Source organism: Cucurbita pepo, chromosome 1 (genome assembly GCF_057944985.1).
Source record: "Cucurbita pepo subsp. pepo isolate OVF chromosome 1, ASM5794498v1, whole genome shotgun sequence".
In the NCBI taxonomy this organism is placed as follows: Eukaryota; Viridiplantae; Streptophyta; class Magnoliopsida; order Cucurbitales; family Cucurbitaceae; genus Cucurbita; species Cucurbita pepo.
Window position 1 is genome coordinate 43,399 of NC_141798.1, and position 14,645 is coordinate 58,043.

General features: G+C 37.0%; 3 protein-coding genes across 3 annotated transcripts; 2 read left to right on the forward strand and 1 right to left on the reverse strand.

Moving 5' to 3' along the window:
* Window positions 1–537: 537 nt before the first annotated feature.
* Window positions 538–2,705, reverse strand: LOC111800420 (uncharacterized). Its single transcript, XM_023684109.2, has 4 exons — window positions 1,878–2,705; window positions 1,097–1,345; window positions 776–999; window positions 538–672 (listed from the first exon to the last, which is right to left on the reverse strand). The coding sequence occupies exons 1-4, from the start codon at window positions 2,524–2,526 to the stop codon at window positions 646–648; spliced, it is 1,149 nt and encodes a 382-aa protein (XP_023539877.1). The 5' UTR covers window positions 2,527–2,705; the 3' UTR covers window positions 538–645.
* Window positions 2,706–3,500: 795 nt separating this feature from the next.
* LOC111800431 (plant UBX domain-containing protein 7) lies at window positions 3,501–10,295 on the forward strand. The gene is made up of 11 exons (XM_023684120.2): window positions 3,501–3,782; window positions 4,112–4,248; window positions 4,342–4,452; window positions 5,395–5,587; window positions 7,222–7,299; window positions 7,390–7,458; window positions 8,475–8,618; window positions 8,700–8,799; window positions 9,193–9,449; window positions 9,780–9,970; window positions 10,067–10,295. The coding sequence occupies exons 1-10, from the start codon at window positions 3,681–3,683 to the stop codon at window positions 9,942–9,944; spliced, it is 1,356 nt and encodes a 451-aa protein (XP_023539888.1). The 5' UTR covers window positions 3,501–3,680; the 3' UTR covers window positions 9,945–9,970; window positions 10,067–10,295.
* On the forward strand, window positions 10,088–14,063 carry LOC111800438 (uncharacterized). Its single transcript, XM_023684131.2, has 6 exons — window positions 10,088–10,221; window positions 10,327–10,379; window positions 11,145–11,231; window positions 11,854–11,985; window positions 13,603–13,716; window positions 13,793–14,063. The coding sequence occupies exons 1-6, from the start codon at window positions 10,103–10,105 to the stop codon at window positions 13,840–13,842; spliced, it is 555 nt and encodes a 184-aa protein (XP_023539899.1). The 5' UTR covers window positions 10,088–10,102; the 3' UTR covers window positions 13,843–14,063.
* The last annotated feature ends 582 nt before the right edge of the window (window positions 14,064–14,645 follow it).

Below are 14,645 nucleotides of genomic sequence, written 5' to 3' on the forward strand. Positions count from 1 at the left end.
GGTAGTTGACGTGGCAAGGCAACACGTTTGACTCACGAAAGGTAAATGTCAATTACTCATTACCATTACCCCGTTTTGCCGATATTTTGGGAAACGATAAATTGGGAGGAAAAGAAACGAAAGCGTTCGAATGGGCGGTGAGAAGAAAAGAAAAGAAAAGAAAAGAAAAGAAAAGAAAAGAAAAGAAAAGAAAAGAAAAGAAAAGAAAAGGGAGAAGGGGTAAAAGGGTCATTTGAGAAAGGGAAAATAATAAGCCCTGAAAAAGGTTATGGTGTTTGTTTGTGATGCAAAAAAAAAAAAAAAAAAAAAAAAAAAAAAAAAAAAAAAGAAAAGAAAAGGCGGAAGTGTCAGGTGGAGGGCAGAACATGGTGGGGAGGGGGCAGGGGTAAATGTGGTGAAAATGGAATTCACAAGGTTTGACCAGTCGTTCTGACAGAGTCTGCAAAAACACAGTGTGATCTCTCTCATATTTAAGTCCGTGGTACTCTGGCATTTCATTTTGGATGCTCAGCGTTGGTTGTGGTTGTGTATGGGGAATAATAATAAAAATAAATTATATTAAACAAGTTTTACAAAATCATTAAACTCCATATGATATGAAACAATGATGAATTGTAGTAATTTTGTGAATGAATTAATAACCAATTATTTGTAACCATCTCCACCTGGGTCCTATACAAACAAAGATGAACAGAACATATAGTCAATATTATATATATTATTTAGAATAATATGGATGGATGCATAGGGAGGGAGAGGGAGAGGGAGAGAGTACCATGGAAGGAGGAGGAGGAGGAGGAGGGATGTTGTGCATCGCATTGTGCATCATGGTTCGCACGAGAGAGGGCATTTGGTCTCGGAGTTGAGAAAGCTCAGTCTTGACGCTCGAAAGCTCAGCCTGCATTGCCTCATTTTGTTCTTTCAACATTCTCACCTCTTCTCCACTGTATAAACATTCATACTCTTCTGATCTTCTTCTTCTTCTTCTATTGTTTATGCCTACACTCAAAACATCCCCCCACCAAGTCAACATAAACCCTAATTCCTTTCTTTTTCTTATTTATATATATATATATATATACATATGCACATGTACCGGAGAGGTTGGCAACCGCGGCCACGAGGTCGGCGATGCCTTGACCCTGAATGTGGTTGCGGGCTTCTTGGATTTGAAGGCGCCGTTTCTTAAGCTCCATCAGTTGTTGGTGTCGGATCTCCCTCTGCTCCTCGCAGGTCCGCAGCGTTTGAGCCACCGCCGACGCGCTTCTCTCAATGCTTCTTCCCACTCTTCTCCTCTTTCTCTCCCTCTTCTCTTTCTTCTGCCCCGACGACGACGACGACGACTCTGTATATATATATACACATATGCCCACACAATCAAATTTCAAATATATATATATACATAAAGCTCAAGAATCTGCATTTGGTAAATATATCCATCCATAAATTTTAAAGAAGCGGTAAAATAAGAGAGATTTTAAAAAGAAGAAGAAGACAAAATTAGTAAGTAAACAATAAATATTTACTTATGGGATTGCATGCTTAGATTTGTATTAATCATGATTGCAAAATTAATCCCACTTATATTAAATTCATATGGATGACTGTATCACCCAACGTAATCGGAGGGATAAGATTTGGAGGCCCCATCTGCAGATGGTAGAGGCGTCCGTAGAGGATTAGAAAGCGAATAACGAAATGAAAAGGAGGAAGGAGGGTCCTATTCAAAATTGTGGCAGAGTCAAACCCTGCAACTTTGACCCACACTATTAACTCGAACCAGGCCGAAAACGAAAGGTCCGGGCCGAAAATAATATAATAAAATCAAATTTAATAGTACCCCACACACACCCACACACAAACAAAAACACACTCACCTGAAGCCGCCGGGGAACTAGTCCCCGCCGCAGCCTCGCCCTCGGCGGGGGAAGGAGGAGGCGGAGGACCAGCAACAACAGCAACAGACACACCTCTGAGCTTCCTCTGAACCACGTCGTTTAAGGCCTGATACACCTCAAAGGCCATGTTAGAAGGAAGATTGTTGTCCTTACGCTCATGCTTTTCCATTTTCCAGTAAGACGGAATTTGGGATTGATCGCACGCGCGGGATTCGTGCTCCCGGACTTTTTTGTAGTCGCGGAGTAGGTTATCCCACTTGTCGTTGCACTGATTTTGGCTCCGCTGGCACCCCTGGCTCCAGCAGTAGTTTTCCACCCACTTCCACCGCAGCTCGCTGCCCTTTCTGGCCGTTCCTTGCTCCGCCTTGTTCCGCCGTTCCTCGTCCAGCTTTTTCGCGGTTATCAGAATCATCGTCTCTTGGAGATTCCAGTTCCCTTTGCGGTACTCTCGGACTATTACTGTCGAGGGTGAGGTTGCTGCTGCAGTGTTGATTCGGGCAGTGGTGCCCGTGGATGCGCCACCGTGGATTAGGGGTAAATGTAGGAGATGGTGGGGATGTTGCTGCTGCTCATACTGATGCTGATGCTGACGCTGTGGCTCCGTTGATGTCGTCGGAGGCTCCGACATGGCTTTGGCATCTCAGAGACTCAGGAATGGATAGAGGAAAAAGAGAGAAGTAGAGAGAAAAGAAGTGAAAGTTTTTCCTTCCTTTTCTCTCCCTCTCTCTCTGTCTTAATACTATTAATTTTATTGCTTATTTTTTCCTTTTTCCTTATCATTTTTTGTAAGTTACAACTTCTCTATCATTTTTATTTTTGTATATTTATCCTAAAATTTAATTACAACTTTACCCTTTTATATTTATGTCATCAACTGCATCTAAGAAATCAACAAATATTCAATTTTAACTTATGTCAAATATAATACATCTTTTTATATCAATAATTTATTTGACATCAAGTTTAATAATTTATTACATACTCACTCTTTAATAGGATGCCTTTTGTACTTCCCATCCCCCCTTCATTTATTGATTTTTTTTTCTAATTATATATATAAAGTTTTATTATTAATAATTTAGATATGTTTGAATAATATGCATAATTAGATGATATGATTTCTTATGAGGTTTAAAGTTTCTATTTATAAATAATGATTGTTTTGGAAGAATTAACTATCTAGTTGACGATCATGGAAATGTCTAATGAGAAATTAAGTATTTTAAAAAACTATTTGATTCAATTGAGATTAAAAAAAAAAAAAAAAAAAAAAGAAAGAACTAAATGGAGAATAAATTAAAAGTACAAAAACCTATCAAAAATTTGGTTGAAGTAAAAGTTCTGTTGCGTCGGAGCTAGAAGTAGAAGAGTGCCAGGTGGAAGGTGAAAGTGGGGTCCATCGTAAAACTTGACGTGGAGTGATTTTATAAGTGGTGGTGTACAGTATGAAGAGATCCTTCCAACATCCAATCAATTGTAATTGTAATTGTAATCGTAATTGTAATTGTAATTGTAATCGTAATTGTAATTGTCATTGTAATGGCCGATGTCTCCTCAAGTATTCCCAATCCTCTTTCTCTCGTTCTCCTCATATATTCCTCAACTGATCCACCATTAGATTCGCACCGCCTATTTGACTGTCGCAACAAATTCACCCTTCCAAACCAAACAAAAAAACAATCCACCAACAACCTTTCCAACCTTTCTTCCTTCTTTCTCGCGTCAACTCTACTTTGCCTTCCTGCGGATCCTTGCCATCCGATTTCGGGAGGGAGTGGGGAAATGGAAGGCCTGCTCTTACCCACCGATCAGCAGAGTATGGTCTCCTCCTTCCTCGAGATTGCTGTTGGCCAAACTGCTGAGACTGCTACCCTATTTTTGCAGGTTTTCCCCCTTCCTTTTCTTACTTTTCTTACGTTTCTTACGTTTAACATTACACATGGAATTGCCTAATTTCTTTTTTCTGATGATCCATTCTTCTCCGGTTCAATTCCACATTCATGGGGTTTTTAAAGTCCTTGTTTCATGGTTTCGCTACTACATTAACACCTCCCTATTTGTTGAGTGAATTTCCCACTGTCAACAAGATGTTGGAAGCTTCTGCATCATCTTCTTCTTCTTCTCCTTTTTCTCTTAGATTCGGAACATTGTGACCACAACTTCTACTTCTAAACTCTTTTTATTACTCCACATATTCAATTTTGTATGGACAGGCCACGAGTTGGAAGCTTGAGGATGCTATTCAGCTGTTTTATGTCGGTAATGAAGGAGGAGCGGCTGGACCACCCTCTATACCTTCTCCACCCACTACAAATGAACAAATCAATTCTTCAACCGGTCAGACATTCAAGTATGTTCGCCACCCATTTGTTTATGTTTGTTACTACCGGGTTGCTGGAGTTCGATTCATAGTTTTTTAACATTTGTTCTACAATTGGCTCAGTGAATCTGGAAAACATGTGGGAGCTGGTACATTTGGACAATATGAGGATCAGGTCCGCCCTCCCTTACCTGTTATAAGGGAAGCTCTTTATGATGATGCAATGCTGTATGGGTATGCATCTTTTTCACTCTCTTTCTTCTTTCTTATGTCCTTTAGTTGTACCTGTGATGATTTTTCTTCTATTACTAATTCTACTCTAGATTATTTGATTGCTAGTTTCCATTAGAAATTAATATAATTTCAACGGGCAGCTGCCTCATCTGCAGACTTTCTTAATCATTACTTATCCTTTCATAACATATTCATTAAGTAATTAAGTTTATCGGATGAAGGTGAACTCCAGAAAAAAATTTGATATAAAGTTGGTCAAAAGCAATGGAGTTTATACTTTGTATTTCATAAATGTAATGTGGTGTGTGCCATGGGATCATGTATTTATATGTTTCTTTTGATCGCCTAATGACTACATATCATTGATATGTAACTTTTGATTTCCCTGAATTAATTAAGCCTTGGATCCTTTAATGAGGTAACTTGTCAAGTGAATACCAAAGCATTACTCGTTTGAATGGGCTGCCTCAAAAAGTTTATTTTTTTTTTTAAATGAGCGACAATGAAAAGGGAGGATGCAAACAAAAGGCCTTCAATCTAAGTTGATCAATAAAAGAGGTATGGTACAAAAAAGGATTGTATAGGGCAGTCCATACTGATGCTAAGTGGTCATAAAAAATGATAAGAGAATTGTACTTATCTGAGTAAGTTCTGGAATTTCTTTCTTTCCAAATATACCGAAGAAGAGTTCTGATTGCATTAGTCCCAATAACTTTGCATCTTAGTATGAACCACCAGCTGCAGTATAATTCAATTTTTCTAGCATTTGTATCTTTGTGTGATCTTTCCATTTTATGTTTAAATTAGATTTTACAAGCTCTTCATTTCTACAAGCCTTTGTGTTGCATATTTTTGTTCCTACATGATACGACATGCAGTTCTGAACCTGTTAATCGATTAGCTGTATTTCCTGACATGCGGATATTGGTTAACTTTATCCAGAACAACTATGAGCTATCTGCCAAATGAATCTGGCTCATCAGTAGGATTCCGGAACTTGCAAAATGAAGTGAAACATCATGATGTTTGGAACTCGGAAGAAGGTGCAGCATCAACAAGTGGCAATTCTCGAGATAATTTGGCTTCTCTATACCGCCCTCCTAACCATTTGATGTTCAATGGGCCCTTTGAAAAGGTCAGTATTATGTCCCTTATTTTACATTGTTTCTGCCTTCTCTTTTTATTTTTATTAAAGGAAATATATTCACACAAAGACAACCCCAAGAGGAAGGGGTAGAGAGGACCCGTTCCCAAAGGTCAACTACAGGATGGCCTTCCAGTTATTAATAATCATGTTCAATGGGCTCTTTGTGTGAATTGTGCACCACCAAGAGGCACTATGCTACACATACATACAAAAGGAATAAAAAGACAAACTTATCTTCAAAGGTCCTTCGGTTTCTCTCTCTATAGATTCCACAAAAGCGCTCTACAGCACACTGCCAAACTGTCTTCTCTTTTCCTTTGAAGCATCAACCATCCATCATTTCCAAAAGCCAATCATTGACCCTCCTTGGCAAACAATCAACGACCCCAAACTCCTTATAGATGACTGACCACCCTTTATAAGCAAACGGACTATGAAGGAGGATATGATCTGGGGACTTTTCACTATTTTGACAGAGAACACAGAGGGTGAAATTGCCCAATTAGGAACTTTTTTTTGTTATCTCTCATAGATATTTAAGCTTCAAGAAGCCACTGACGATGTAAAAAAACTCTGGTCTTCTTTGGAACTTTGCTTTTCCAAATTTTGTGTGAAAACTACTGACTTACCGTCCCATCTTTAGTCTAAGGAAAGTAGACTTCGTTGACAAGAACTCGAAGGCTCCAACTTCCACTTTACCTCATCACTTTTAACATTTGTCTTTGCGGAGTTTAAACCTGGATTAGGTTGTTCCAGCTTTCTAATTCTGTGAAATAACCCCTTTCTCAGACCAAGGTCCTGTGTTTGCTGCTCTTCACACCAAGAATCAGGTACCATGGCTTCTTTTCTGAGTGAAACAGGGTAAATGTCTGGGAAGGAGCTAGACAAAGGAGATGAACCCACCCAACTGTCTTCCCAAAACACAATCCTTTTGCCATTTCCCATTTTGAACTCCAGAAACTTAGAACACTGATTTGTTTTTGGTGATAATGGACCAAAGTCTCTCTGCCCTTTCTTACTAGCAGAATTTGGCAACCTTCCAACTTCTTTGCTCTACCCTGTAAATAATTCCAATCACTTTTCTCCATATCGCCCCTTCTTCTCGAGTAAACCTCCACATCCATTTCATCAGAAGGAATTCCTTTTTCTGGTATAAAGAGTCGATCCCAAGTCCCCATAATCTGTGGACAGAATGGTCCACTTCCAACTAAAGATAAGTGGTCAGCTTGTACTTTCTATCACTCCATACAGAGTCCCTAATACTCTTTTCCAACCCAATTTAGAACAATTTTAGGATCCCTTAGTAGAGAAGCGATAGCAAGGAAGGCTACTTGGCACGGATTGAGCTAAGGTAACATGTCCGTCTTTAGAGATAGTGATGTCTTTCCACTTTTCTACCAAGACAGCTTCCATTCATGAGATCTGGAAAAACGATAGGGGTTTTTGAGACCTATCCCTTAGTAGGAACCCAATGGAGGAAGAATTTTCTGATTGGGCTGATATGTCAACACACATCCTCCCTATTCCACTTTCATCTGTATGTGATTCGTGGGTTGTGATTCAATTTTTTTTTTGTGCATTTATGCCATTCTTCAATTTACTGGATGTTTTATCTTCTTCAGGCAAAAGGTGCTGCCTGCGTCCAGGACAAGTGGCTGGTTGTAAATCTGCAGTCCACCAAGGAATTCAGCTCGCACATGGTAATATCTTCTGCCATTCTGATTCTTCTGTCTTGGTACGTTTACCTTTTTAATATGCACTTACTTGGTATTACTATTTTGTTTGTGTAGCTTAACCGGGATACATGGGCAAATGAAGCTGTTTCTCAAACCATAACTACCAATTTTATTTTTTGGCAGGTGAGCTTAATTCTAGGGTAGATTCACAATGTTCTTAAATTTACTACTTCCTGTAGTTGTTTATAAGAATCAGATCTTATTTGCACTTAGTGCATGACCTCTCAACATCCGTATAGAAGTATCTGTATGGAATTTTATTTGTTGAAAAAGAAGGAAACAGAATAATTTTTCACACAGGGAAATTTGATTAAAAATTACATAAGAGTATCTTCATTGTACATAAGGAAAAACTACTAATCAAATACTAACTTACAAGACTCAAACCCATAAAACTTGAACTAAAACCAAATCCAAACTATACTAACAAAAGTAGACCGTCTAAGAACTTAACAAATACTGGAAAGCAACCAGTACACTAGCACCAAATAGAAACTAACCACGTTAAAAGGGCTTCATCCTCAATTGGAGCAAAAAATTGACGACGAACGAACCACAGAATTGCTAAGGCCACATCAACAGCAGAAAAATGTTGAAGATGAACTCTTTATGACCATGCAGCACCTCCTTGAAGCCAAGAACCACAAAAATGCTGGAATTGAGATAGCCACACTTCAACAATCTCTAAGAAAAAACACGGCTCCTCAACCACCTCCAAACTCTTCATTCAGAGATCTTTACAGCAACAATCAAGCCAAAAACTCAGAGGCCTGATCCACCGACAGCTATATCTTGAAAAGTAACCATCATCGTTAGCCTTATCCCCAACCACTCCACCATCCTCTGCAATGCAACTATCTTGTTTTCTTTTTCTAAATTTTTTGGGGATTTAGAAACATCGGCACAGTTTAGACAAGTACATTCTCAGAATCATTCCAAATGTGCTCTTCTGTAAGATTATTTCCGTTCCCTTTATGGTAAGAGAGATTTATCGATTACAGAACTGTCTTTTAGTGGAAATTTTTCCGTCTTTAATAAAAAAGTTTGATCTCACTTTTTTTCCCATTTATATATATTAGTTTTTCTTGGTTATGTATTCAGTTTAAATTTTTAAATCATATTCTGTTATTTTTACACAGGTATATGACGATTCAACTGAAGGCCAAAAGGTTTGCACCTATTATAAACTAGAATCAATTCCTGCTGTTCTTGTCATCGACCCCATCACAGGTCAAAAAATGCACTCTTGGTTTGGAATGGTTCAACCTGAACGTTTACTTGAGGTGAATATCCTAGAGATTTTAATTATCATTATCTCAATAATGGGTTCGGTTTATCTGAAAAATGTATCTTGTGTCCTGCAGGATCTATTGCCCTTCATGGATGGATGTCCAAAGTATCATCATGTCACCTTATCTCATAAACGTCCAAGGGAGAGTTCCTTGACTCCACCGAAAGTTAAAGGTCTAGTTTTTTATTTATCTCACTAATGTTTGGTTATTTATTCTTCTTAGGCCTTTTCTTGTCTGATGGGATTGTAAATATGGCAGATTGATGATGAATGTTCTCTTTTATTTTGGGAGTTTAAATTTGATAGATTTAAATGCTATTCGTTTGTTTTTGCCTCTCCCATTTTCATCTGAAAACTGAAGACAGAACATATTCCATTAAAAAAAACCAACCTTTATGTGATTTAATGTTACCTGAAGCCTTCTACCTAATTTACCGACAACCTCTCAACTAACTGAACAGCTATTTTAACTTGTAACTATTGATTCGCCAATGTTATTGAAACAAATGCAGATAATCTGATAGATGAGTAAAATTTTTGAAATTTTTATTCATAATTATGTGCAGAAGAGGATCATGAGGAGGATGAGGAAGTGCAACGTGCATTGGCAGTTTCTCTGGAAGGCATAAAAGAAATGGTCAAATTATCTTCTGAGGATAACAAGGATGCAAAAACTACTGAGAAGGAAGAAGAGAGGCGCCCAACTTATCCACCATTGGCCGAAGAACCCAAAGGTGACAGAAATCTTCTTTGCAGGATTGGAGTCCGTCTTCCTAATGGACGTAGATGCCAAAGGAATTTTCTCCGGACGGATCCAATCCAGGTAATACTGATTCTTGAGAGCTGCAATTGCATTCTAAATTTCTTCGGTTAATTCATCCACTTGGGCCTCAGAATTTGCTGCAACTTGTACTTGTTACTTTTCATTCTTTTCCTTTGCTTTGGTCCAACTATGTAGACTACTAAACAATTATATGATTTCAAGCACAACCAAAAGTAGTTTTTTCTATTATTATTATTTTTTTTAATTTTATTTTAACCCAACTCAGCGTGAACAAACATGGTCTTATAATTGAATCCAACTCTTATGATTGGGGTTTCAACCACTTCTGCATAACGAAGGTACATCTCTGAGGGCGTTTTTCTGTTGCAGTTGCTTTGGTCTTTCTGTTCTTCTCAGTTAGAGGAAGGGGAGACGAAACTTTTCAAGTTGACACATGCAATACCAGGAGCTACAGAGTTTCTAGACTATGATACCAAAATGACATTTGAGGAATCAGGGCTTGCCAACTCAATGATCTCTGTCACTTGGGACTGAGAATCAACATAGTTGGGGAGTTGTGTGTAAGTAGTCACTCACTGTATTTTGTGCTATTTCTTTTTCTTTTTCCATTTCGCCCTACAAAAGGGGCAGGGTTGTGACTACTCTTTATATTACAGGAGTTGAATTTACCATTCTCTGCTTCCCCCCCTCCCATGCATGTGAGCGTGGATGTGGTGCTGGTCTATCTGACTTTATTATGGGTAGTGGTAACAATGGAAAATTTCTGGTGGCTTTTTGCGGTGTCGTTTTGCAATCTTAAAATCCGAGAAATGTAAACTGGATTCACTGGACAACCTTTGAGGCTTATTGATAATATATATAAAGTTCTAAATGTTGAGAGTTGTCTTTGACGATGCTCATTTATCCCAAACTGCAGGAATAGAAACATTAATCAGAGAGAGGCATCATCCATTTGGTTTACAGCACAAGGTATTGTCCTTCACTATCACCGACTGTCCCACCTAATTCTAAATAAGCATTAGTTGCCCTAAAGTGTTGCTATTAATATCTTAAGTATCAAAACAATAAATATTCAATTGGGATAATAACTGGAAAAATAACAATAACTTTGATTCTTGAACTATTTCATTAAAAAAAACAACATTAGTTGTGAAATAAGCAAAACCACATATGGACCAGGACGACGGTGTTTGGTGTTTGATGAAATGATAGAATGATTTTAATTTGGTGTTTGATGAAATGATAGAATGATTTTAATGGTGGATAATGTAATTTAACTCTAAAATCTCCAATCAAATGGGTGTTTAAGTATTTACTTCTCTAAGAAATAGTGGGTACAACAAAAGGGAAATACAGGTTTTGTCACGTGTATGCGTAATAATACTAACCGAATAAATTAAAACATTATTTGCCAAATATCAAATAAATCTTCCAACTCTACAATTGTATTAAAGTCCTATAAAATACAAAATTTAATTTTTGAACTTCCCCTAGTCTTTCATTTGAAAAATGGTCAACGAAAGTTTTCATCTTCACGCGGATTTAAAGAATAAAAATTGTTTAATTCCAAAGTAACGAAGCTTAAGATATCACTGTCCGTTAAAATTTTACATAATAAAACTCAAATCACAAAAGATCCAAATGTTACTTTCAGCAATTATAAATAAAATATGAAAGGAAAGACAAACAATACTTTTGCCCTAATCTTCGTCCTTTTGTTTTTGTTTCTCTTAGACAGTCCCTCGTACCGTGACGCTCTCTCTGTTTTTCTCTTCCTCATCCACCTTCGCAGCCAGCAGTTGAGAGGGATATCCACACCAGGTCTTCCGTTTTCTCGTATCCATATCTTTTGATATTATATCGTTTCTTTATCTTTCTTTTACTTTCCGTTTCTTCGTCTTCTGATTTTTTTGGTTCAAATTTCTCAACTGCTGTGATTTGGGAAGACTGACAGCGTTTTTTGGTTCGTTTTGGCTCACCAAAAACTTACGGAAATGAAATTTTTAAAAAAACTACATTAAACAAAAGGAATTTGTTTCTGTTTGGTTTAGTTTGGACTATTAATTTTGTATCCTTATGCCCTTAGTCTACGATGCTTATAAATGGCTGTTCATATTCATATTTGCTTTAGATTTAAGAAATCCACAATGTACTTGAATCTTTTTCAATTTCTAGCTTTTACATAATGTTTCCTTTGTGAATCCTCATTATTGTTTAGACGTTCATTACCTCAATGGATTCTCAATTTCATTTTTGAGACATGCAGATTTTTCTGTTTGAGCCCTTGTTCCTTTTAACTATGGGGGTGTGTCATAGTTCATTTGAAATATATATTTAGTGGCTGTTAAATGAAAATTGCACATAAGTTCTTCTATGTTCGGTGATGGTCCTGAATAAATTTGACTACTTATATCTGATTAGCTATAACAAGTTGGTTGTGCAGATAGAAGAAAACCAGAGATGAGTATTGGTGGTGAAAAAGGTTCTGCATCAACAAAGACACCAGCAGACTTTCTCAAATCAATTCGGGGCCATCCTGTAGTCGTGAAACTCAATTCTGGTGTTGACTATCGAGGTATGTTTGCTTCTACTTTTCTTTTCCCCTGGATAAGTCTCCACATGTTCAATCTTGTTTCATTTCTATTCCCAGAATTGTATTACTAAGAATCTGATAGATGATGTAAAAAATTACCTGCAAATGTTGATGCACTATCCTTATTTTTTTTCTTCTTTTTTTTTTTTTTTTTTTTTTTTTTTTTTTTAATTCACGTATTTTCTTTGGCGTCATTTTTCATATATTTTTTTCTCTCTACATAATCGCTTTTATTATGACATTACTTGAACATGATATATTCTATAGGTTGATTTTTGTTCTTGCGTTCATATAATCTCTCCTTCAATTCCTTGTCCTTCAAACATGTCTCGTTTGTGAAAAATGTTTTCTTCTTTTTAAATTTTAGAAAATCAAGCTTTTAGGGGGAAGAAATGGAAGAATGCAAAAGGGGCAAAAAAAAAAAAAAAAAGTGCCCAAAAAGCAGAGCCCAAGAAAAATGCTGACCCTATCACAGGATAAAAGGGGCTCCAAGAGAATATCTGCAAAATGAAATATATGCTTAGGGATTGGCATTAAACTTTGTCAAGAGCCCACAGATCTTCCCATGACCTCTCGATCCTTCTAGAAATTCTCGTGTTCATTTCCATTCAAGTAGCAAAAGAAACTAGTCTACCATAGGGTACGACCCTTATCTTGAAAAGATGGATGGAATAAGACTTCCACCTCGAGGCAACAATAACTATTACGAGTTGGGCACACATCAAAAGTCTCCAAAAGAGAGTTCCAAATTGAGATAGCTAACCTCAATCCCAAAGAATATGACCCATGTGCTCAAACACCTCAATTGTGGCTTAAGCACAAAGGATGTGTATATCTAGATGCGGTTAGCGTTTTCCATGCAAAATCTGCCAGGCAAAGAGCTTGACCTTGCTGGGGACTTTTTCCTTCCGTAACAACGAAAAGATAGGATTGAGGAGTGTTGTGGGAATGTAACCAAAAGCAAATATCTCTATGGGTGAAGTTGGTCTCTTCTCAATAGAGGAAGTAGTGCGGACACATCCAAAGCTTCCTTGTTCAAAAGGTGATATCGAATGCTAAAGTTAAATGAATTGAATTACCTGCCCAAGAAATGACTAAAGTCAAAGAGGAAAGTATGTACAAAGGAGGAAACAAGTTATGAAAGGGTTTATCACCCACCAAGTGGTCCTCCCAGACATAGGTCTTTGAACCATTCCTGGCAGTGATTAATGAAGTTGGAAAAAAGGGACCTAAAGACATGGCTTTCCAAGGGTTTCGGAAAGAAGGGATGTGCTATACCTGTTCACTTAAAGTATTCAGCTCCAAAGCAAAACACTACAATAATTTAGCCGAAGAGCTTCATTGCAAATCCTCAAATTGCCAACACCTATCCCTCGAAACTCAATAGGTCTCCTAACCCTCTCCCAACCAACCAAATGTGAACTATCCCCTTGGCCAACACCCTCCCACATTAACCGCAAATGTTGTTTTGATTTTAAACATGACCATTTATAGACCTTTGTATTTTTGTCTTATCTCGTGCAGTATAACTGATGAAAAACAGATGTTATCTATTTTGAATTCTGATGAGAAGATCCCATTATACTTTTCATTGTATAGGTATTCTAGCTTGTCTTGATGGGTACATGAATATAGCAATGGAGCAAACTGAAGAATACGTTAATGGACAGTTGAAGAACAAATATGGTGATGCTTTTATCCGTGGAAATAATGGTAAATATCAAAATAATATCTGTGATGATATTATTGATGTTTTGAGATCAATATGAACATCAATTTCTTAATGCAGTTCTATATATCAGTACTTCAAAGAGGACGTTAGCCGAAGGATCGTCATAGCTTTTAGCTAAGGATCCGCCCAGGAAAGGCACATCATTTGGAGTTATGTTTCTTCCTACAGTTTTATGCTGTAAGATTGAGAGATCAATCGGAATTGGAAATTGATCGTTCAAGTTTGCATTGTACAAAAAAGCTTGTTTAGTTGGAAATGGAATTTACATTATGATGAACCTTTTGGATTTTTCTTTTATTGTAATTACTGATCTGACTGCTTTCACCTCTTCTTTGCGTGCTTTCTTAAACTTTGTAGCAAAATCGTTTCATTCTCAGCTGGAAAAGTTGTGTTCTCCTCCCATTGTGCAAGAGAGCGACTCCTCTATTGTGTTACTCAAATAAAAGTGGGTATAAAATGAGTGTCATTTCTTTGGACTAATTTTTTTGTCAATTTTTAAATGTGTACCCTTGCCCACTTTTCGTAGCTTTCATTTTTCAAATGCGTACCAAGGGTAAGTTCATAAAAAACTTGTTTTTCATTTTACATTTTTTTAATTTCGGAGATGACTATGCCAAAAATCCAAAAGATTTAAAACTCAAGCTTAAATAAAAGACACTCGTACCCAAAAGCTATACAGAAATTCTAAAATGGTTAAGGGATAAAACCTTAGTTATTGTCAATATTTTTCAAAATATTGATGAATTTAACACATTTTTAAGAAAAGAATGTTTCAAAACCTTTTTTCTTGGATTATTTTTCATGATTTTTAAAAGGAGTGTCATCATTTTTTTTCTCAAAAAGATTTCTCTATAATTTTAATTTAGGTTGTAAATTAAAGATCCTAACACTAAAAAAGATTAATTAGAAA